Source organism: Coccinella septempunctata, chromosome 1 (assembly GCF_907165205.1).
Source record: "Coccinella septempunctata chromosome 1, icCocSept1.1, whole genome shotgun sequence".
Classification (NCBI taxonomy): domain Eukaryota; kingdom Metazoa; phylum Arthropoda; class Insecta; order Coleoptera; family Coccinellidae; genus Coccinella; species Coccinella septempunctata.
In genome coordinates, this window is record NC_058189.1 from 830,250 (window position 1) to 855,936 (window position 25,687).

Genomic DNA, 25,687 nt, shown 5'->3' on the forward strand with positions numbered 1-25,687 from the left:
AAATAATTTCTTCTGAAAACACCGAAATAAGGTATCCTTCAGATAGGAAATTATTTGACAGATACTTATTGACACTGAATAAAATTTATTCGAAGGTGAAAGTACCTTATTTAAATTTAATTGACTTCTGGATGCAAATTGGCGAATGCTCTAGTTATGTTTTTTCTGAATAAAGAATGAAAAATGAATTTAATTACCTTTAGAACTGTTTATATTCATGTTTCGATACATTCTTGCAACTACTATAAGAAATCAGCTTGAAAAAAAAATTCGGGAATAACAAAACTAATGGTATGGTATAATGAGCTGACAATGATTTCTTTAGGATTGGTAAAACAAAGGTGGATAATCTGACGGTAGAAGTTGAAGACGCAATGGCTTTCCTCGAGAAAGATCCAGTGCAAACGTTGGATTTCGTGGAATATCTTGAATACGTTGAAAAAGCTACGGAAAAAGTAGACAACATGGAAGTCATCCTCGATTATTGCAAGGAACTATACGACATGTTGGAAGAGTATCAGATATCTGTCGCCATAGAAGAATTGAATGCTTATCTCGGTCTCAGCGTTCAGTTGGGGGTGCTCAGGAACTTGGTGGATAAAAAGATCGAAGACACGACGATGATAATAAGGAAATTTACAGTCACCATGAACAAGGATATCAGCGTTCTGATATCAGAAGTTGGAGTTATAAAGGATGAGTGCATGGTATGTGCTTGCATTTAAAAAAAAATGATATAATTCATGTGTATTCGCATTGGATTCTGTAATTAGAGTACTTATTATTGGATGAATTCACCATATATATAGTCATATCTAAAATAAATTATTCTATCTATGGATACATATCCCAAAATTTCAGTGACAGCTGTTAGAAGATGAAGACTGTCAATATTTATTCTGATAAATATCATACCGATAACTTATATTTTATTTTGATCTACTTTTAAACAGAAATGAATTTCTACAATAATCTTTTTTTCAGGAACCTTGGTTATATGATATAGAATCCAACATGTCCGTGGTAATAGAAGCTTTGAATGACCTGAATGAGAGGCTCACTAAGTGTATGAATAAAGCATCCGAATATAAATCGTATCAGAAGCAGTTTCGTGTAAGAATGATAAAAACCACAATGATTATATTTTTTTTTTAATTTTCTTCTCAGCATTTACCTGGATATATTCTGGGTGAATATGATTCAATAAAGTAAATCGCCTATATTTTTAAGATGGAAGTTACAAGATTCGATATGTTGGATGAGGTGCAGAATGACGTGAAGCTTAGGCTTCTTCTATGGGAATCTGTCGACTCCTGGGCCAAGACCATCGAAGAGTGGTATCACTGCGATTTTAATACACTGAACGTTGAAGATATGAATGCGTTCATTGCCAAGAACGTGAAGAGTGTAAATCAGTTGGAAAAAGGTCTACCTAAAAACCTTATAGTGCCAAAACTCAAGGACGACGTGGAACTTATGAAGGATAAGGTAATATTTTAACTGGTATTGAAACCCGATTGCACCGACTTATTTAAGACAGAATTAAAGTTTATTCAGTGATTGCTATGGTAACTGCCATAGAAATAATCAAGAATTAACTTGACAATATCAAGACAAGTACATTTGCTGAGTAGACAACAATTCCTATTGGTTTTGATCGAAAGAAGAGATAATAAATCTGCGTGATATGTTTCATGATAATTTCAAGATTGATAATTCTAATTTCAATGACGATTTTAGCAATATTCTTTCAGATGTCCGTGATTACTTATCTACGAAATCCCGCCTTGAGACAGAGACATTGGATCAAAATCGAAACAATTCTGAACCACAAATTCAAGCCGGACGATGTCATAACGTTAGAGGTGTTGGAGAATTTGAAGTGTTTCAACTATCCCAACGAACTACAAGAGGTCTCTGGACAGGCGAGCAGCGAGGCTGGATTGGAATCTCTACTCAAAAAGGTGAAAATATTTTCACAATTTATATTGGTTGTTGTTGATTGTATGGATATTTTTTTTTATCGTCAAACCTAACTTTTATGAGTTGTGCCTAGTACAAAGAATCACCTAACCCAAAGCTCCGAAGAACGAAAATATACAGGGTGTCCCTAAATTTAACGTTCAAACGAAAATGGGAGATTCCTTACGTGAGTTTAAGAAAAAAAAGTCCCATAAACCTGGGGTCGCAAACGTTTCGTTTTCGAGATACAGAGTGTTGAAGTTTGAATTTTTTTCAACGATTTCGTTGGTAGATACGACAAAACTACAAGAGACCGAAAAGTTTAGTATAAGAACAAAGCTTCTTTTTAAATTTTTTCAAATTAACAGTTGCTCAACAAAAAAAAGTTCTGCAGAAGAACAGGTGGCAGTGTTCCAGAAAAAATATCACCCTGTAGATCTTCTATCGAATCACGTGGTGAGAACTCTAAAATGTAATATCTATGCCAAATTTCAGTTGAATATCTTGTGAAGTGTAGATACTATGAGAAAAAACTTGAAAAAAATTCAAACTTCAACACTCTGTATCTCGAAAACGAAACGTTTGCGACCCCATGTTTATGGGACTTTTTTTCTTAAACTCACTTAAGGAATCTCCCCTTTTCGTTTGTACGTTCAATTTAGGAACACCCTGTATATTATCAGATTATCCTGATTCCCCGTAGGTAACGACGAACCCCTCAGAAGCTCTGTGAGCTTGTCAGAATCAATAACGTCCGTTAAAACTTTTGAAAGAAAAGGGATAGGGTAGGCGTAGGTTAAGGGTCCAAATGTGCCTATATATGCCTTAAATGAGATAAATCTGCTCTACAGAGGGTATTTTGCTCACATGATTCGGCAACAATCGAATGCAACAAAGCATTCGACCAATTCTAGCCCCACTAGTGTCTTGCATCTCAGAATTCTGAATTGTATCTCAGAATTCTGAATTGTATCTCAGAATTCCGACTTGTAAGTCAGAATTCCGACTTGTAACTCAGAATTCTGACTTGCAATTCGGAATTCCGACTTGTAGCTCAGAATTCTGACTTAGCAAGTCGCGATTATACATTTGAATTTTTTTTTGTGTGGCCCGCCAGCGCTTTCGTAGGATATTTACTACAGAAGGGGCAAAAATGGATGAGACGATTTCTTGTCCGAAAACATAATTTTTTCCTGAAGAAAGATGGGGACAATCACAAATATGCACCCACATCATCACGTGGTGAGAACTCTAAAATGTAATATCTATGCCAAATTTCAGTTGAATATCTTGTGAAGTGTAGATACTATGAGAAAAAAACTTGAAAAAAATTCAAACTTCAACACTCTGTATCTCGAAAACGAAACGTTTGCGACCCCATGTTTATGGGACTTTTTTTTCTTAAACTCACTTAAGGAATCTCCTCTTTTCGTTTGTACGTTCAATTTAGGAACACCCTGTATAGGAGACATTTAAGCTTTACTTACACAGTGGCGTCGGAAATGCTTCATATACCTCTTCATATACTAGAACAAAAAGAGGCAAGACATTCAATCTCAGCTCTGAACGCTTCAGGCTAATTTTCGTGCCTAACTTGTTTCCAGATATACAGGATGAGTCTTTGACCTTTGACTCGTAAAATATTTTAACAGTAGATCCTTGAGGTCAAAAGAAACACTTTTTCCCTATTGGGCCCTGATAAAACGATATAGCCATTTTATGTTTTCATAATAAGCTATGCCACCCCTGGAGAAATACAATTCTCTTTAAAATAACGAGCTAAATCTATGACACAAGACATCTGTGGATCTTCTAAACAGAATTAATTGTATTTGGTCAAAGTACGTAGATTCGAGTGACTTGGGACGATTGTTGAATTCAACTTGCCATATTTTCAGAACGGTGACCAATTTTTGTCTGAAAAAGAGGTTCGAATATGCTTAATGACTCAGACTATTGATTAGGATATATACCATGATTCAGAATTCGGCTATAAATTTTGAAAAAAATAAAATATACTTGTCCCAAGTCACCCACCGATTTGGGAGGCTTGGGACACAAGTTAAAATCCATTGATTTCTCAACTCTCAAATGAAATAGGTGACTTGGAACGGTGTACATTTTTGAAAAAATTGAATTTGTGATTATATATTTGAAATTCGGTAAGGAAATTAAATGATAAACCCCTATTACAGCGAAAGTAAATATATTGCAACTCAAATGTAAAAAAAATTAAACAAAACAAGGGAACTTTGATTTCTTTCATTATTTGTTGATTTTTTGTGGAAATAACGTAAATGATAATATCCTGCGAAAAATCGGCATATTTCCTGCTGCCAATGCGTGGCTTGTATCTATTCGGCATTGTCCCAAGTCACCTTATGAAACAACAAAATAAATGAATGAGATCCGTGTTGCCGTTTGATTTGTAAACAACCTTGTTTCATGACATATCTAATATCCCAATATCCCACGTATCCAGAAAAAAATTTACACATGCACAAAGTGAAACACATGTACAGGACACTAGAAAGTATAAGGGCCATAAAAAAACGCGCTTTTACTCTCCTGAATTCGTTAATTTTTCCTGTCAGTTTAAAAGCTCTGGTCACGGCAAACTCAACAGAAATTAATTGTTAAACTAACCGAAAAGACGCTACACAATCTTATAAGTTTGTCCCTTCACTCATAAATTGTAGGAAACAGAGAAATCTGCAAGGGGGGTAATTGTCCCAAGTTACAGGACTGTCCCAAGTCACCCGAATCTACTGGTACCCATATTTTCGAATTTTGAAGATATTTTTTATTTTTGAACATCAAATTTCTGGAAAATGGCGCATTATATGAGAAAGAATGCAGAATACTTTCATTTTACAAAACGTTCAAATATTCATTAGATATCGTCCAAATTAGTTTCAAGTGTTGGGTTCTTTGAAATTAGGTATTTTTATGATACGTAATGGTCATAATGAGAAAACTGGAAGACGTGGGTAATATCTTGTATTCGAAAAAGATTCATCAAATAAATGGAAATCTATATTCCGAAATTCGTTTCATTCGATAAAACCATTTGTGAGATGGAACTGAAAATATTTTTTTTTATGGTTTTTCAACTGTCTGTATCTTTCAAACCAGACCAATTCGGAAAAAATGTCAGGGAAAAAAAGTGTTTCTTTTGACCTCAACAATCTACTATTAAAATATTTGTACGAGTCAAAGACTCACCCTGTAGGTAGAGGCTACTGACCTGGTGCTGAGAAAGACTAGCTCGTCTTGCTAACCAGCAAGGGATCACTGGTCTGCTGTAACAGACCTTAGAATGAGTTCGAAAAAACCAAGAGGGATATTCAAGCTGCTGATAGATTTTTGTCAGCTGCTTGAATGTAGATCTACTATGTGTAACGATTGGAAGAATGAGACTCATGTGGGTACTAGAAGACTACGTTTTCGGAGGAAAACCAATATCATCTTTTTTTTTTTCAAGCAGACTTTGTTAATTGAAAAGGTTGTTCACTGCCACAATCGCAAGAGTTCACAGCCCTTTCATTCTAAAATATTTACCTAACACATCCTACGCGGAAAAATAGAAGAGTCGATGGACCATTTGGTTGTTTGGACGCAATTGTGGATGCGTGGTCTAAAAGAGAAACCACGTCTCATGAGAATGTGTGATATAAGACGAATGAACGTCTTTCGATATCCTTTTTTAGGTTGAGGAAGCGTGGAAAACCTTGGAATTCGTTGTTGTGCCTCACAAGGATTCGAAAGACATATATATTCTTGGAACGACGGAGGAGGTCCAGGCAACTTTGGACGAGAGCAACATAAATATCAATACAATATCCGCTTCGCGCCATGTGGGCCCCATCAAATCTAGGGTGGACGAATGGGCCAAGTTTCTGGAGAGGTTCTCGAAAACCTTGGTGAGAATAATGAAAGAATGATAACGATGAAAACAATAATAAGAATTCATGAACAAAACGCTTTCGAAAAATCTCCCCAGCAAAATAGTAGATGCATCGCTTGAGTCTTTTTCAGGATGAATGGATGATGTGCCAACAGAACTGGGTATACCTAGAGGTGATTTTTTCTGCTCCTGATATTCAGAGACAGCTGCCAGCGGAATCGAAACTTTTCCTGATCGTGGACAAGGCCTGGAAAGAACTGATGAGACGCACTGCCAAAGTGAGTATTTCTTTGTCAGTCTGAATATTATACAAATGCTGATAAATATTTATTCCTTCGATTCGCCTACCAATCGAAACTCTAGGTACCTCTAGCTTTAGAAGCGGCTAACTATCCAAATCTGTTGGAAATACTACAGAAGAATAATACGTTACTCGAACAAATCATGAAATGTTTGGAATCTTATTTGGAAACGAAACGGGTGGCATTCCCTCGCTTTTATTTCTTATCGAATGACGAACTTCTGGATATCCTCGCCCAGGTAAATGTCACATTGTATTATTCACTACTTTATGACAATCGATATAAGTATCGGGATTTTGCTCCAGACATTAGGTGTTCCAGTGTGTTTCCTGGTCTTATTCATGAGATCTTTATTCGTACTCGAACGAATGTCTAAGATATAGTCACTCATTCTTTACATAGATATAATCCAAGGGTTGAGAAGAAGCATTAGGACAATGAATTCCCTTGGAACTTCATTGTCAAACTGTTCATTTTCCAGACAAGAAATCCGCATGCCGTTCAGCCACATCTGAGGAAGTGCTTCGACGCTATAGCCAAATTGGAATTTGGCGTGAAAGAGGAAGATATTCCCGTTACGAAGAGTAAATTGAAATTGTCAGCCTCCGCTAATCTGAAGAAAAGCAAATCCGGTATGGTCTTGACGACAGACATTATGGCGATGCTGAGTCCGGAAGGTGAAAGAGTTCCCTTGACTAAAGGTAGGAAGATGGATAGGGTCCAAACCAAATATTATGGAGTAGAAAGATAGGAAACGTCCTCATACATCTAGAACTAAAAACCGACTACATTTTGGTCAGTGAAAACACATTTGACAATGAGATGGAGCTGAAAACGAACTGCCAATACAGTGACTCCATCAAACACAGTGGCGACAATTTGAAATTTAGCAAGAATATGGCGGCTTAGAAGCACATATTTCAATGCTATGATCTCTAATTCGGAATGCGGATTGGCTCACGTCACGTCACGTGAGCATGTCCGTCATATTCTTGCTAAAACGATGAAAAACGAGACCACAATTGTCGCCACTGTCTCGTTAGAGTCACTGGTCACTGTGACTGTCAATACAGGAAAACACTGAAAACAGTAAGCCAATGAGTAGCGTTTTTGTTTTCTTGAAGTCAGTAAGTTTTTGTTTTCTTGAAGTCAGTAAGTTATCCGGACTACAAAATTAGCATTACAAGACGTTCCGGAGTCACTTTACTCTGACCAACCATGACATTACGATACAAGCATTAAACGCGAATTTTATTGGGGAAAAAGATAAGAAGCGTCCTCATATCTCTAGTACTAAAAACCGACTACATTTTGGACTGTGCTTGCCACATTTGACAATGAGATGGCGCTGAGAACGTACACTCAATACAGAAAACTGCTTAATAACAGTTTTCTGTTTTATAATTGAGGGGCGCGAAATTCGAATTCTATTCCTTTTATCGAATTTCAATATCGACTTTGTTGAGAGCAGAAAACAAACATCCTCAGCTACAAAACAAAACAAAAATATGGTTTTGTTTTGTACCCAAGATGTTAGTTTTCATCTGAACATTGTTTGAAATCAATTTATATCAATCAAATACGCTGTCGGATGTGCTATATTTTTATTTGCAATTTATAAAAAATTTATAAAAATTTGAAATTATGGACAACGAATAGAGCTCTGACTAGGATACAAGAGTATATGGAGATCTTGGAACATAGATTCTAGGAATGGAAAATAAACATTTGTTGTTGTCCAAAGACTGATGGAGTGAGATAGTTGCTTAGTGTCGCCAATCACAATTGAGATAGTTGAATCTGACATCATTGTCACGCCAATTTTCCGTACAAAAAGGTTGGAGCCAGAGACAACTCTGTACTCTCTGGTAGGAGCTATATGAATTTATTTATTTTACGCCACTGCCTTAGTGTCGCGCTAGAGGGAAGCATCGAATGTTTGTACCACAACAAATACATTCATAGCACGTCAATGTCCATTCCATGTATTTATGTTCTAAGATGGTGATCTGCTATACGTCAAAAGTGTTATTTCTATGCACTACGTTGTTTTGGATTAATAAACTTAGTTGAATTTCTACAATTAATATCAGAAATATGAACCAATATTCAATATACCATCATAGCACACACATTTAAGTTACTCACATATTATTTTCAGAATTTTAAAAACCACAGTGAAAAAAAACCTTACAGAGATATACAAGACCTGTGTGTTAGCTCGTCAGTATAGCTTCTTTATGCTTATTTTATGGTTTCTTTATGTTATGGTCTCGTTATGATACAATATACAGAGGAATTAACGAATGAACTAAGCACTCACAGCGGGTTTCATAAAACTTTGACTTTCCAAACAACAATTTGACAGTCACTTGGTTCCCAAATAGAAATCAATAAAACCTCTGCATTTCTGAATATATCGGAGGAGTAGCAATTGAGAATCATTAATGGACCTAAAAAGGTCATAAATTCCCCTAAGATCCGTTTGCACCAAACGCACTTAATGTTAAATGTCCCTTAAAATGAACCCTTAACTTAAATTACGTTGCACCAACTGTTAAGTGACATTTAAATGGCTAAAGCTAGCCTTAAATTTAAGCGCTCCTGTAATGACCACTTAGGTATTTAAGGGCAGGATTCTAACCTAAAATAATTTGTTGAACTGGCTGCAGAACTTCCCATTTTTGATGGATTTTGAAAATTGAATGAATTTATTACTGAATACCAAGACTTTTCTTTTGCTTTTATTGTAATGCCATCAGTGTTTTTTAATTTTCCATTTGGTGTCACAAATCATACTATAGTTAGCAACAAACTCTTTTCTTCTGTTGAGAAGTTGAGTGTCCTTCGTAAATTACCACCACTTGCTTGGCAATCATTCACCGTATTCGTACTAACAAGGACATTTTCTTCACGTTCCTCTTCAACATTGGTAAAACAAATTCGCACAAGACTTTACAAAGAAAGTGTTGTACTTATATAAACTTAGGTACCTTTTATTTAACAATCATTATCATTTTAATATCAATATTAATGCTAATTCAACAACAAAAGTTGTTACTCTTTGATAATATTATAATAATATCCTTGACACTGACTGACAGGACAATAAAGTTAGGTTAATGAAATGACAACGATCATCGGCAACCAGCCAACCAATGAAATGGCTTAATTGGACTAGGATGAAGTTGCACCAAAAAAAAAACTAAAATATCACTAGATATAAAAACTTAAGGGCCCCTTACTTTAGATTCTGTTAAGCCACAGTCGTGCAACTGGGAATAAAATTAAGCGTCCCTTAACTTTAAACGAGAACGAGGCCCTTTAAGGGACAAACGGCAAACGTGCAAACGGGCCTAAATGGGCCCTTCATGTAAGGGATGCTTCCTGCATACAACAATTTACTTGGATGAACGGTAAAATGCAGTAAAATGTTCACTGCACATGGTGTAGTGTAGTGTTTGCTTAAGTCATTGTCTTTACGCCCTGAAAATTTTATCAACTTCGGAACACTGAGAATAAAAATCAATGAATGACCCAGTTTCATGTTTCCAGTTTTAATACTCTGCATTTCCATTTTCCTTAGTGAAGTAATTTTAACGATGTTTAGAGGTTTTCACCAAGAAATTAGACAAAAAATCCAAAACATATACTATAACGAGCTAGATAAACAAAAAGCGGTACCTACGATAATCAAAACATTCAAAACCTCTTTGAACAAAATGGCAAAATTTCATATATTTTTGCAAATGGCCCTCGACCTAATAATTCAACCAGACTTAGGGTCTTAGAAACACATTTGAAACACAGATGGCGCTCACATCATTTCTTGTCCCATCTTTCTACTCTATAATCTTTTGTCCAAACTTGCAAGCTGCATTTTGAAACGGTATTTTAACCAGATCTTCCACATCTTGTGTAGGACTGAAAGCAAGAGGAAACGTGGAAGACTGGCTTGGAAAAGTGGAGGAGGCTATGGTGACCTCATTGAGGAGGATCATGAAAGCCGCTTTAGGAGACTATCAAGTGCGGCAACGAACGGATTGGGTGACTAGACATCCTAGTCAGATCGTACTCGCTGTGTCACAAATAATGTGGGCCAAAGGAGTTCACGATATCCTAGACGCGAAGGATGAACACAAACATAAAAAAATCGAGTTATACCTTAAAAAGTGTATAGGGGCAAGTAATGTTTTTATGTATCTTTCTTCGGTATTCATCTAGAAAAGCTTGAGTTATATTGATTTATAATTGTTAATTCTTTTTCTAACAGGACCTCAACGACTTGGCCATATTGATCAGGAGCGATCTCCCGAAAGTCACTCGACTTGTCCTGATAGCTCTGATCACCATAGACGTACACGCCAGGGACACTTTGAGTAATATCGTATCTAAAAAGATCAACGATTGGTAATCTTTATGAAATATTCATCGATCGTTTTCATGATTGAATTTTGCGTTCAACAGTTTCAGTTTCGAATGGCTGAAGGTGCTTCGCTATTACTGGGATGATAAAATTGACGATTGCGTTGCCAAGATGTCTAGCGCGAGTTACGTCTACGGATACGAATATTTGGGCGCTTCCGGCGTGCTGGTCATCACCCCGCTGACCGATAAGTGCTACTTATGTCTTATGGGGGCGCTTCAGTTGGATCTAGGTAAGAAATGACACAATTTCTTGCGGTTGTACCTTCGTTGGAATTTTTTATGCAGAGAGGCCCACATAAAACAGACCATAGAGGGGGAGAATTCTTTTACTGTGAATTCGTAGCTGTACAGGGTGGGCAAATTTCGATGTTTTAGCACTACAGTTTTTAAACCAGAGGAGATACACAAAATCTGATACCCCATTCTCGTTCTCTTTTTCTGAGAAACTAACAATAGTAGTAGTCATTTTTGGCCACTTTCTTTTGTTTTCGAGTTATAAGCAGAAAGTGGAAAAATGGCGATATCGAAATAAATTTATATTTCGGCTAATATTTATGATAGAGCTCTGAAATTGAAACATTATACAGGCACTTTTTTACGCAGAATCCAGTGGCGTGCTCGCCATTTTAGCAGGATTTTTAATTACGAAGCTATGACCCAAAGTTATGTTTGTTTAAATGGGAACACTACTTTTCTGTGCAATTTTTTGGAAGCTTAATTTTTACTGATTTCAAAAATATATAACATCATATGGTTTGTATCAATATAAATAATAGAAAATGGTCAAAAACCTTTTTTCTCAATATTTCTATGGTTTCAACTTTTGATTAGCATAAAAAAATATAGCATCGTATGATTACCAGTGTCTCTTTCTATAAGTCCTTTCATTATTATGAAAATTTATGAAATATATCTTGATTCAAATTTTGTGAAAATTGGTAAAAAGCATAGAAAGAATGACATTGCCGGAAGGAGACTGCTTTTGTTATAGGAAACTCTATTTTTCTCTGCTCGTCAAAAGTTGAAACCATAGAAATATTGGGAAAAAGTGGATTTGACCATTTTCTATTATTTATATTGAAACAAACCATATGATGTTATATATTTTTGAAATCAGTAAAAATTAAGCTTTCAAAAAATTGCACAGAAAAGTAGTGTTCCCATTTAAAAAAACATAACTCTGGGTCATAGCTTCGTAATTAAAAATCCTGCTAAAATGGCGAGCACGCCACTGGATTCTGCGTAAAAAAGTGCCTGTATAATGTTTCAATTTCAGAGCTCTATCATAAATATTAGCCGAAATATAAATTTATTTCGATATCGCCATTTTTCCACTTTTTGCTTATATCTCGAAAACAAAAGAAAGTGGCCAAAAATGACTACTATCATTGTTAGTTTCTCAGAAAAAGAGAACGAGAATGTGATATCAGATTTTGTCTATCTCCTCTGGTTTTAAAGCTGTAGTGCTAAAACATCGAAATTTGCCCACCCTGTACAGGGTGTACAGATGGCACGTTTACGAGATCTCTTTCCTCTGATCCTTCGCTTTAACTATTTCGAAAGAATACCCATAAATTTTTTAAGCTACAGATCTGAAAGTTTAACCATCTTCAGATGGAGGCAATTTTTTGAGCAGAATCTTTTGGCATTCAGCAGAAATTTTTTACTATTTTATAATTCGATTTATGAAACAAAGTACTGTCCTTTTAAATGTAAACTATGATTGAATTGATTGAATTTTATATTTTTTAATGAGACGTAGTTACAGATGAGTAAATATTTGAGTTTAATTAATCATTTTAATATTTTCATCAAGTCTGTTTTGTTTTCAATCTGCTGTTATGTGAGTTATTTGTACAGGGTGGGCAGAATTCTGAGGGGATCTCGAGAACTATAAGAGCTAGAAGAAAAACGATGACATTTTTTAAGAGAAACAATGAATGGTGAAAACCGTAGCCTCCTACGATTCTTCGTTTTTGAGTTATTAGCAAAAAGCGAGATTCTGATGATTTAATTTCTCATAACTTTTCTGTCTTTGAAGTTACAGATCTGAAACTTTTAAACCATCTTAGGCACTTTAATACGTAGAATCTACTGACAGAATATTTTAATTCAATTCAAAAATAAAAAATTCAATGAAAGTTTACATTTCTTAATAAACTTTTTAGGGTTTTCACTCCCAATCTCTGAAACAAAATCAATTAAAAATGAAATCGACGATTTGCTCCTGCGTAAATTCTTGCACTAATTTGTCAGGAGCAAATTAACTAGAAAAAATTGTTGCCTGACAATGAACTGAAAATAAATAACGTTGAAATTATAATTTTAAGTGGTAACGTTTCGGAGTCTATGTCAGACTCCTTCATCAGATGAAAAATCTCTGTTTCTATGTATTGACAATTAATGTCAAACAAAAGCCACAATTCAGAAGATTTTCGAAAATAGATTTTTCATCTGATGAAGGAGTCTGATATAGACTACGAAACGTTACCACTTAAAATTATAAATTCAACGTTATTTATTTTCAGTTCATTGTCAGGCAACAATTTTTTCTAGTTAATTTGCTCCTGACAAATTAGTGCAAGAATTTACGCAGGAGCAAATCGTCGATTTCATTTTTAATTGATTTTGTTTCAGAGATTGGGAGTGAAAACCCTAAAAAGTTATGAGAACTTTTCGAATTCGTCGAAATCTCATTTTTTGCAAATAACTCAAAAACGAAGAATGTGGTTTTCACCCTTCTTTGTTTCTCTGAAAAAAAGCTAGGAAATGTGTCATCCATTTTCTTTTAGCTCAGTAGACAACGAATTTTGCCCACCCTGTACAGGGTAAGTCTTTGATTCGTAACAGTAGATTGTTGAGGTCAAAGGAAACACTTTTTCCTATACTATTTTTTCCAATTCAGCGCTGATAAAAATATATAGCCATTTAAAATTTTCATAATGATCTATGAGACCCCTGGAAGAATAAAATTACCTTCACAATAACTAGCTAAATCTGCGACACTACACATCTCTGGATATTTGAAAAAGAGTTGCTTTCAATTTTTGGAATTTCACAGATATTTTTTATTTTTCAACATCAAATTATTCGAAAACGTCGCATTATAAGAGAAACTATGAATCATACTTTTATTTTACAAAACCTTCAAATATTCATTAAATAGAGTCCAACTTAGTTGCAAGAGTTGGAATCTTCGAATTTTTATGGTACGTAATGGTCCTAATGAGAAAAATCGTGTGTTAGAAAAAAATTTATCAAATAAATGAAAAACTATATTCCAAAATTCATTTCATTCGATAAAACCGTTTATGAGATTGAAATAAAAATAACATTTTTTATGGTTTTTCAACAGACTGTTTCTTTTAAACCGAGTCGATTCGGAAAAAAATGTTAAAAAAAGTGTTTCCTTCGACTTCAAGAATCCCTGTTAACTCACCCTGTATATCGTCTTCAAAGTTTCAAACTTTTTTTTTATGAATATACTTCAAAAGGTTTATATGACGTTCGTTTTGATGCAGGAAAATTCTTCGGAAATTATAGGTGAGGTGCATATTCGATAAATGAAATGCAATGAAAAATGGAAAACCTTCAAAACGATGCGACACTCGACTCCGATTTTGATTAAATATTCTTGAGGGATGATTGTATGTCAACGATTTTTCAATCTCCCCTTGTTTCAGAAAAAATGATACTCACGGAAATATGCAGCTGGATTTCTTAAATATCTCCTAGTTTCTTGATTGGCGTATTTATAATTTCGAGTAATTGATTTCTTCATCAGTGAGTTTCATATTATCGATATAATCATACGAGAATTATGAAGATGAACCTACGCATACGCCATTTTGCAACTGTTATTAAGAAATGGGGAATTCTCCTCAATTTAGGTTATCTCAGCATATGCAAGTTTAAACTGAATAATAATGAGTTTCATTAATGGTCTTTTCAAATGCACCGCGGAAACTATTCAAAATAATTCCTCAAATATGCGGTTTTAAAATTTTAATCGCTTGGTTTCAAGTTTACGATTTGGCAACAGCGCCTACTAGAAAATGAAAAGAACAATGTCCGATCAGGTTGTTTATAAAATGACAGCTGTTGATTTACAGGCGCGTACTTACTATCGAGCCTCAACCGCAACCGGCCATAAAAATCCCATAAAATTTTACGACCTTCCTCGTTCGTCGCAGACTTCATAGACAGCCATCTCATCAAGATAATGTATTTGTTTTCCTTTATTATCAAGGCATATTTCAGTCGACGTTGCCAGCTTGTGCAATTGACACAAAATGCTTTAAACTTCAAATACCCATTTTTATTTTTCATTTTTGAGTGCTTAAAAAAATTTTTTTGGGAAACGGTTGGAATGGTTATTTCAAAATGTGACGTTTCATATTTCATAAATAATACATCATTTTCATCAGAAGGAGTATTCCCTATTCTATCTACCATCGAAAGTTATCGAGCAAAATTAATTTCATCGAGCAGACAAGTAATGTCAATTCGATTCGCCAACACAAAATAACAATTATTGAATTATCTTCAGTTAAGAGGACATTTCAGTTTTTTCTACGTTACTCTGACTACGGGTATAGGAAAAAAAGAGTTTTCCATATACTACAAAATGGTTTCAATAGATTCATTAACTGTATCATGCCTTCTTCCTTACGGACCTCTTTTCTAGGAGGAGCGCCAGCTGGACCAGCAGGTACTGGAAAGACGGAGACCACCAAGGACTTGGCGAAAGCCCTGGCGATTCAATGCGTCGTTTTCAACTGTTCCGAGGGCCTGGACTACAAGATGATGGGCAGGTTCTTTTCCGGTCTGGCCCAATCCGGCGCCTGGTGTTGTTTCGACGAATTCAACAGATTAAACATAGAAGTCTTGTCTGTGATAGCGCAGCAGATTATAACGATCAGAAATGCCAAGGCAGCTAAACAAACGAGGTAAAAGCAGCTTATATGGATATATAATAGCGGCTGATTTCTAACGTTTCCCCACAGATTCATGTTCGAAGGCAGGGAGATAAAGCTCGTCCACAAATGCGCTGCCTTCATAACCATGAACCCTGGTTACGCTGGCAGGACAGAGCTACCAGATAACTTGAAGGCCCTTTTCAGGCCAATATCTATGATGGTACCAGATTATGGTGAGGCCAAAAAAACAGCAATTCGATTTAGCTACAATAAGTATTCTCTCATCCTTTCAGCTCTCATTGCCGAGGTTATACTGTACTCCGAGGGTTTCGAATCTTCTCGTGGACTTTCCCAGAAGATGGTGCAGATGTACAAATTGTGCAGCGAGCAGTTGTCGCAGCAGGACCATTACGACTTCGGCATGAGAGCGGTTAAGAGCGTTTTAGTGATGGCTGGTTCGCTGAAGAGAAGCAATCCGGATAGGAGCGAAGACGTCGTCTTGATTTGTGCTCTGAGGGACAGCAATTTGCCCAAGTTCTTAGCGGATGACGCCCTGCTCTTCCAGGTTAGTTTTTCAGATTGTGTGACACGATGTTCGCCTGTTTTGCTTTCTGAGGTGCGTTATACCTGTCGGAAAGTTGTGCGATTTCTTGGTAGCAACAGGAGAATCAGAATAATCTGAGCAGGTACACAAAAACTTGGCAACTTCTAGAAAAACGACATTCTCCTTGTGAACACACACCATCAAGGAGGCCCAGAGGTCCATCGTAGGTCCATGTTAGTCCACCCTTTTTTTTTTTTCATTTGTCCAGGCACCGTTTTAGAGATAATGACTTATGTTGGACAAACGATCTGTACCATTATAAATAAGTTTTTACGATTTGGGGGTGCTGCACAGAAAATGAACAGAAAAGAGTTCTTTTTCGATATCTATAGAACGGTACCTGGACAAATGACAAAGAAGGGTGGACGAACATGGACCTACGATGGACAAACGACGCTGAAATTTTGTTCCAAGATTTTCATTTGAGGGTGCCAGCTTCACAAGAGTTGCTCTTTCAGAATATGTATCACATTTCCATCTACGGTTACTTTTGTTGAGAGATAAAGGACTCGAAAGCTGACCTTCGAAAAATCCTGAAAAAGATGGGTTCGGTTAAAAATTCGTCAAGGCCGAACGGTTGCGCCGCGATGGATGAAATTCTCAGATTTATTACTAGAAGAGTGGCTCTTTCAAAATATGTATCACATTTCCATCTACGATTACTTTTGTTGAGATATAAACCGATAATCGACTCGAAAGCTGACCTTCGAAAAATCCTAAAAAAGATGGGTTCAGTTAAAAATTCGTCAAGACCGAACGGTTGCACCAAGATTAATGAAATTCTTCGATTCATTACTAGAAGAGTTGCTCTTTCAGATTATTTATCAGAATTCTATCTACGGTTACTTTTGTTGAGAGATAAACGACTCGAAAGCTGACCTTCGAAAAATCCTAAAAAAGATGAGTTCAGTTAAAAATTCGTCAAGACCGAACGGTTGCACCAAGATTAATGAAATTCTTCGATTCATTACTAGACGAGTTGCTCTTTCAGAATATTTATCAGAATTCTATCTACGGTTACTTTTGTTGAGAGATAAACGACTCGAAAACTGACCTACGAAAAATCTTGAATAAGCTGGGTTCAGTTAAAGATTCGTCAAGACCGAACGGTGGCATCTAGATGGATGAAATTCTCAGATTTATTTTAAGAAGAGTTGCTCTTTCAAAATATGTATAATATTTCCATCTGCGGTTACTTTTGTTGAGAGATAAACAGCTCGAAAGCTAACCTTCGAAAAAGCCTGAAAAAGATAGAGTCAGTTAAAAATTCGTCAAGATCGAACGGTTGCGCCGAGATGGATGAAGTTCTCAGATTTATCTCTAGAAGAGTTGCTCTTTCAGATTATGTATCACATTTCTACCTAAGGTTACTTTTATTGACAGATAAATGACTCCAAAGCTGACTTTCGAAAAATTCTGAAAAAGCTGGTTTCAGTTAAAAGATCCACAGATGTGTGGTGTCACAGATTTATCTAGTTATTCTGAGGATCATTTTGTGTTTCTAGGGGTTTCATGGTTCATTATGAAAAATTAAAAAGGCTATATCTTTTTATCAGGGCCGAATCTGAAAAAATGCTCTAGGAAATAGTTGACATTGTCATTCTAGACCACGGAAGAAGATCAAAAATAAACTTTCAAACTTCGCTTTGACCTTTAGAAGAATAAATAATGCTACTTGTTTCTAGAAGCTTTCTTAGTGCTTACTTCTTCATACAAAATAATTTGCTTTTTAGGGTATCCTGAGTGACCTTTTTCCTGGTATCGAACTTCCAATAGAAGACTATGGTCTCTTATTCAAAGCCATCGAATTCTGCCTGATCGAATGGAACTTTCAACCGGTACCCGCTCAAATCGCCAAAGTCATCCAGCTTTATGAAACCATGATAGTCCGATGGGGGGTCATGTTAGTCGGGCCTACAGGTGGCGGAAAAACGGTAGTTTTGAAGGTAACCGCATTAGTCTTTTTGAACTGAATATCATAGAATTTTCAAAATTTACACCCACTACGATTTTACGATCATTTAAAAAGTATAATAAATATTGAGAAGAATTTAAATTAATTTAGATACATAACATAGACATAACAAACAAATGTTCTAAATCAAAATCGACCTAGCGAATCTCCATCACCCAAAGTATCAATACAAAGACAATTCCGTCGGGGAAGAGTAGATGCATAAACATGATTTCCGTCTCATTTGACCTCGTCAGTCCAACACAACTCCTACCTCGACGAATCGAATTGATGACCCCTTTATTCGATGCTGGTAGTTTCTACGGTGAAGAATATGCCCTAACGCCACCTAACGTGGTCCAACTCAATTCCTAACCCTTAAAGTAAAGATACAGCATGTATATATTTGCTTCATGATTCCGATGTCAGGGTAAACTGTTTCTGCCATGAATTCGAACGTTTCCCCTCTCCCTCCCAACTGCTTGAAGACCGCAATCACGTCTCCTGCAAACTAAGACTTCGAATCAAATGGATACGTGCTGCCATCTTCACTATAACCGTTAGGAAAGGTAATTGAGGTGGACCTCCACTATCAATTAGTTCTAGTCAATAATATTAGTTTTTTCTTCGTTCAAAGACACTGAATAGAGCCTTGACGAAAATGAACGGCGATAAAGTCGATGGCCCATATTATAAGCCCGTCCACACTTATACCCTGAATCCCAAGGCAGTAACTGCTGGGGAGTTGTACGGGGAAGTGAACCCCTTCACCATGGAGTGGAGGGATGGATTAATTGGGATTATGACCAGAACGGCGGTAACAGTAAGTCGAAACATTTTTTAGTTCTCACACAGACCATCAAAACCATTATTTTTGCGTTCATTCGGAATTCCAATTGGGACTCAACATTAGCGAATTCCTACAGAATGTTTTTATAACTATAGGCTACTAATGAGGATCATCAATGGATAATATGCGACGGGCCAGTTGATGCTGTCTGGATAGAAAATCTGAATACGGTCTTGGACGATAACAAGATGCTGTGCTTGGCCAATTCAGAGAGGATCAAGCTGACGCCTTTCGTGCATATGGTGTTCGAAGTGCAAGATCTAGCCCAAGCATCTCCAGCTACAGTGAGCAGGTGAATATTCATTTATGCGCCCCCTATGGTTTCAATGACCAAATAAGTAATATTCGATTCAGATGCGGAATGGTGTACATAGATCCAGGCCAATTGAAGTGGATGCCCTACGTGTTGTCCTGGTTGAACAGGTTGAACGATACCTTGGTCGCTCAAGAATACAAAGATCAATTACGCGAGCTCTTCGAAAATCTAGTGGAAAAGTGTTTGATTTTCGTCAGGAAAAATTGCACAAGTGCAATACCGCAGGTCAGTAATCGGAAACATGAAAATTTTAGAGGCTTCGATGAAAAGCTAGATCCTATTTTTATTAATGAAAAACTACTAGAGCAAAGGCTTAAAAACATGGTGTACGGTTGAACAATCATCGAATTATTTTCAAGCTTGCACTCATAACTCAAGCACCAGACATTAGAGCCTAGATTATATACGAAAACTATATAAAATTTTTTATTGATCTATTTCTAATCTGTACTTTTATCTGTGTGAAATTAATTTTATTACTGATGGTCTCCCACTACTCTAATGTTAGTTTCCCTTGAGTTTCAAAAACGACTTTATCAATTAATAATCCTTTTCGATAGGTGGACATAAGCAAAATTACTATGATATGTGCCCTCATCGAAAGTTTCTTCAAGATGCCTGGAGCGATGGAGAAAATAGGGGAGAAAAGGAAAGTGAGACAGTTCGTGTGCCAAACTTTCATATTTTCGTATATATGGGGCATAGGGGGTAACCTGCACGACAGCGGTAGGGATAAGTTGGAAAGTTTCATAATGAGCCAATTTGATGAGAATCCTGATGCCAAGTAAGTCTTTATCGGAGAAAACTAATCCAGAGCGCCAGCTATTCTTTTCACTAGGAAGAATAGCAAACCTACCAGAGTAGCTGCTAGTCGGTGACAGAGTTCGCTGTTATCTAGGGTGGTAGCGATAACGAAGTAGTCAAAATCAAATTATGTACCAGTTTATTCACACCTTCGGAAACTGATTATATGTACAACGGAGATATGTGTAGGTATGAAATATGAGCGAATCTATCAGAAAACATACATTCGGGAAATTCTATCCGGTCACGAGCACTTTATAAAGTTTATACCGGGTACAGTGAAAAATCAAAGGTTGTTCAATAAAATGCGCCAACCAGAACTGACGAAATGAATGCTAAGGATGACCTCGCGAAGTGAAATGACTTGCTATATGGTATCGGGATGTAATTAATTGTATTTCTCCAGAAATGAAAAGAAACGCAACCAGGGCGTATCTATTCGAGACTTTTATACGCTACCCCAAGGGCTTACGCACCATGACTGATAGAAAAGAAGAGATTTCGATTTCAACACTTATGACGCGGAACGTGAACAGGGGGTTGACGGGACTTTCTCTTCACTACCCCAAGGGCTTACGCACCATGACTGTTAGCGAAGGGAAAAGTCAGACTCGCGAAACAGGGTAAAGTACAATAAAATATAACAGAAAGCGATACAGTACAGCAGTGATAAAGAAGTAACCGGTGTAGGTCTAGTGAAGAAACTGAACGGTAAAGACGGGGACCTACCTCCTTTATTTCAGGCACTCGCGGAAAACAAACGAAAACTAAAAATTAATTCCTAAGAGCACTAACTTCGTAATACAAAATTTATTCTGAATTCGCTGAACGGCTTGTCGTGCACACAATTAAAATCGAATCGCAGAGAAAAGAGAGTACCGAGCGTGAAAGAGACTAAAGAGTAAAAGAGTCAAAAGTGTAAAAGAGGCCGTCGCGGGGGAAAAATCTGCTTTTATAGGCAAATCCCCCCACACGTTAAAAATCTGAAAATTCCAGAATGCGACAAGAGTGAAAAACGTCGTCAGCTCCGGTTTATCGCATATCAACATCAGAAAAACGTCAAAATCTTCAACGGCATGCAAGAAAAACAACGTTAAACACGGATAAACGGTTTTTTACACTTACTCTGCCTATCGGAATGAATGTACTGAATATTTGAGAATTAAATATTTTCAAAGGCGGAAATGTGAAATGAAAAGAATGCACTGAAATGAACTCCAATTTTTCTCAGAAAACTGGGGTTCATTACAATACAAATCCTGAAAGAGCAACTCTTCTTGTGATAAATCTCTGAATTTCATCTATCTCAGCGCAACCATTCGGTCTTGATAAATTTTTAAGTGACCCCATATTTTCGCGAATTTAGAGATTTTTAGAGCAAATGATATGAGCCATATTTTCGCGATTAAGACGCGTGAAGCGTCTTTAAGCGTTCCTATTCGAGCGAATAAGTCATGACGTCAGTCTTTAAGACGCTTTAAGCGGAACCTGGCGGTCTGTGGAGAGCGCCTGTGTCATAGAGTCATCTTGTCTCTGGCCTGTGTCGTCTTATGCGAAAAGAGGTTATATAAAGAAGGGAGAATATGTTGTTTATATCGAATTTGATTTGAATTCCTACTAGGGAAGAGTGCTTTTATTGCCAATAATGCAGTTTCTGCATTATCATTTAGAATAAATAAATATTTTTCAAATAATAGCCAAAGAACAGAAATTGAAAAATTCACAATTCGATTCGCTGTCTAATGATAACGACAGATGACTCAACCATCAGCGATATTCTATTTTTGCGACAACAAAATTAATGACGTCACGCTTAAAGACGCTTTAAGACATCGATTAAGACGCTTAATCGCCAAAATATGGCTTAGTCTTCATTTTGAGATAAATTTTTATGTACCTATACTCCATTCACTTTTATTTTAGCAGACGGTTGGCCATGGAAATTTGACACATTTCACTCTGTATAGTACGAAAATGTGGGGTTATGACGCTTGTCAAAACATTTTTGGGTTTTAAATCAACGCTATGTTGCCCGTTCTAAGTAAAAGTTTCTCTTATTACGTATTTTATCACAATGTCGAATCTCTTCGGAAAACATTTGACGAACATAATTGAAGTTTATACAAACTGATTGAAGGCATACCAAATCCAGTTATTTGTATGGAAAATACAAGAGATCAGTATAATATTATAATATGCACTAGCTTGAGGAGAGTCAATGTTCGTTATCTTCTTTGGCTAAAGGTTGAATACGTTACATCAGTTGTAGATTTCAAAAATATTAAGCCGAAGATAAAATGCATATGTTGCAGTGGTTGGGAATGGGTATCTCCAGAAGGAATTAACAGATAATTACAAGAATGTTGAATTCTTCAACAAAAATCATCTTGCATCAATATAAGTAAAAGGAATTAAAGGAAGTTTCAATCAAGATGAACTTCACCTTTGAACAAAAATTTCACATGAATAAGCAATTAGCAGGACAACTGGCGCGTATTTGTGGCTGTTCATCTTAATGCATTGAGATAATAATAATAATTAGGTATTTATTGGTACCTTAAGACAGTTACAATGTATAGGACAAGTCAAATGAAAAATAGAAAAATCAATTTTCGGGAACTTATTCTACTATGACATTCATCGAAAATCCTGTAGTAAACTTTTCGCATTAATTCACTCAAACATAAAATTCTCACATGCCACCAGTTTTTTGGGTCTCCCAATAGAAGGAAATTCTTTGTCATCCTCTTCATTCACAATCTTTCTGATTGAGGAAATATTCAGCTGAAAAATAAGTCGTTTAGATTCAGATGAAACATTATATAAATTCTCTTACATTGAATATGTTCGCTACCGTCTGACGTATTGTGGATTTTAGAATATCAGGGTATAACTATTTGAATGGGCGGAACTGAATTCTAAATAGCACTTCCTGAAACCCTGTCTCTTTTTTCAATCACTTTCGGCATTTTCGTAACAAAAATTGACATTAGTTGTGGCAACGGCGTTATGACATTCACGACATTTCATTAGTGCCAACCCTAGTTCGTTCTAGTTACAAAAACTTGAGAAAATTATTTCATGGCCAACCGACTGCCAAAATAAATGTGAATGCAGTATACCTCTTATTTGTATCTAGCATAAGCTTCTAAAATTTAAATGACGACGATGCCTATAGTTGATGTCCTTACAGATTGCAAGGATCATTCGATCTTTGGGAGGTCTACATCAATATTCAAAGGCATGCGTTAGATCCATGGTCGAAGATAATTCCAGATTTCAAATACAACAAAGAAGTGCCATTTTTCGAGATGCTGGTACCTACCATCGATACCATCCGTTTCGGTTTCGTCATGGAAAGGCTGATATATGTGAATCGACCGGTACTTTTGACGGGAGATACAGGTGAAATTATCATTAAATGAATACTATAGTAGCTAAACGGAGCAATGCATCGGATATTCCTATTCCATTGATTTTCAGGAGTCGGGAAATCGGTGGTAGCCAAAGCCGTATTGAATAAATTGTACGAAACCGGCAAGTTCGTACCGGTTACCATGAACTTTTCCGCCCAAACCAGCAGCGCTAGGACGCAGGAAATAATCGAACTGAAGCTGGAGAGGAAGAAGAAGACCTTGCTGGGCGCGCCTGTCGGTAAAAGGATCGTCATCTTCGTGGACGACGTGAATATGCCCAAATTGGAAATTTACGGGGCTCAGCCTCCGATCGAATTGCTAAGGTACGTTGCGAAATGGTAGAGGTCCTCGAAATAACCGATATTTGACCGATATAGACAGTTTCTGGACCACGGTGGCCTTTACGACAGAGAGAAACTCTTCTGGAAAAAGATAGAAGATGTCGTTATTGCAGCTGGATGTGCGCCACCTGGTGGTGGTAGGAATCCGCTCACTCCGAGATTCGTGAGGCATTTCGGAATGTTGCTCATACCGCCACCTAACGAATTCACGTTGAAGGCAATTTTTAAGGTGAGTTGGATCACAAAAATCCGTTGTTTCTCTATATAGAAGAGACAATCGTCTGATTCGACCTTAACGTTAACAAAACGAACAAATCGGCTTAAAAATTCATTCAGTTTCTTTTAAGTTTTGAAATATCCTTTGAAGTTCAAAGATTGAATTATACAGTGCGGCTTTCGACCAAATCGAGGTGCGGTGGACCTAATTTTTACACTGCGACAGCTGCAAGAGAAGGCCCGTGAGCAGCAATCAAAGATCTATACAGCCTACATCGATTTAAGTAAGGCCTTCGACTCGGTGAATCGGAGAGCGCTATGGAAAATCATGGGACGCCTTGGAGTACCCGAAAAATTCTTAGCAGTGTGTAAAAGCCTCCATGCTAACAACACCGCTAGAATACAGCATAATGGCTCTACAACCGACCATTTCTCAACCAAATCTGGAAAAAAACAAGGCTACGTGTTAGCGTCTTTACTGTTCAATATTTTCGCCATAGCTGTCTCGATAATTGCTGACATGAGTATGCCTGTAAGAGATGTTGGATTTAACCTGAAGCGTCTCAGAGCGAAAACCCGTACAAAGTTTATCACGGAACTTCAATATGCAGACGACTATTCACTTATCGCTAGCAGCTCAGAGGATCTACAGATAATGTTGGACACCTATAAACATATATACGAAGCTTTAAGCCTTAGACGCAATTTTGATGTCTTTTTAAAGACCTCATTTTAATTTGACAGACTATTGAGAGGGTCCTTGTTGGTATGGGTTTAAGAGACTCAATTTAACAAAATGCCGACGTTTCGATTTATTAAAAATCGTCTTCAGGGCTCTACAATAGATGGTACAACATTAAGACGTTATTAAAAAAAAGTGGCATTACAAATCAACAAGAAAAATATCAGAACAATCTGGAAGGAAACACAAATAAAAAGTTTTGTATACGAACAATCCACTAAAGCAAACAAACATTAATGAAGGGCAAAGGAAAAAAAGGATCGAACAAATTAACAACATTTCGATTGAAATTTATTCTGGGAGGATTCTGCATTTCTTCATAAACTTTTTAGGGTTTTCACTCCCAATCTCTGAAACAAAATCAATTAAAAATGAAATCAACGATTTGCTCCTGCGTAAATTTTTCGTCTGATGAAGGAGTCTGATATAGACTCCGAAACGTTACAACTTAGAATTATAATTTCAACGTTATTTATTTTCAGTTCATTGTCAGGCAACAATTTTTTCTAGTTAATTTGCTCCTGACAAATTTGTGCAAGAATTTACGCAGGAGCAAATCGTTGATTTCATTTTTAATTGATTTTGTTTCAGAGATTGGGAGTGAAAACCCTAACAAGTTTATGAAGAAATTAACAACATGGTTACATATATATATAAATATAAAAAGAGTATATATTTTTGACCCTTCAATGAAATTAATTGAAGCTACTCACATTGTCAGTTGGTCTCTATTGTCATCTTTAGTAATAAATAATTGAAGGATGATATGATAACAGGCATACTACGGAATCTAACTCGAATTAAATCAGAAATGAAAAATATTCAGCGTGAAATAATCAGATGTCAAGAAGGGAACGAAACAATATGTAGACACACAAACAATAATGACTAATATCGACAAAACCAAAATCCTGGTAAGTCTGCTA

General features: G+C 36.5%; 1 protein-coding gene across 1 annotated transcript in view; it reads left to right on the forward strand.

The window, feature by feature from the left end:
* LOC123322567 (dynein axonemal heavy chain 6) overlaps nt 1–25,687 on the forward strand; it is a 67,830-nt gene that overhangs the window by 7,608 nt on the left and 34,535 nt on the right. The window contains exons 13-34 of the mRNA XM_044910512.1: nt 326–707; nt 985–1,113; nt 1,231–1,488; nt 1,755–1,964; nt 5,673–5,885; nt 6,001–6,147; nt 6,233–6,409; nt 6,653–6,872; nt 10,094–10,353; nt 10,445–10,581; nt 10,639–10,829; nt 15,287–15,548; nt 15,606–15,751; nt 15,812–16,083; nt 17,856–18,068; nt 18,714–18,899; nt 19,022–19,218; nt 19,281–19,467; nt 19,803–20,026; nt 23,240–23,451; nt 23,530–23,785; nt 23,840–24,032. Coding sequence (XP_044766447.1) covers nt 326–707; nt 985–1,113; nt 1,231–1,488; nt 1,755–1,964; nt 5,673–5,885; nt 6,001–6,147; nt 6,233–6,409; nt 6,653–6,872; nt 10,094–10,353; nt 10,445–10,581; nt 10,639–10,829; nt 15,287–15,548; nt 15,606–15,751; nt 15,812–16,083; nt 17,856–18,068; nt 18,714–18,899; nt 19,022–19,218; nt 19,281–19,467; nt 19,803–20,026; nt 23,240–23,451; nt 23,530–23,785; nt 23,840–24,032 — 4,672 coding nt within the window. The remainder of the gene's footprint in view (nt 1–325; nt 708–984; nt 1,114–1,230; nt 1,489–1,754; nt 1,965–5,672; nt 5,886–6,000; nt 6,148–6,232; nt 6,410–6,652; nt 6,873–10,093; nt 10,354–10,444; nt 10,582–10,638; nt 10,830–15,286; nt 15,549–15,605; nt 15,752–15,811; nt 16,084–17,855; nt 18,069–18,713; nt 18,900–19,021; nt 19,219–19,280; nt 19,468–19,802; nt 20,027–23,239; nt 23,452–23,529; nt 23,786–23,839; nt 24,033–25,687) is intronic.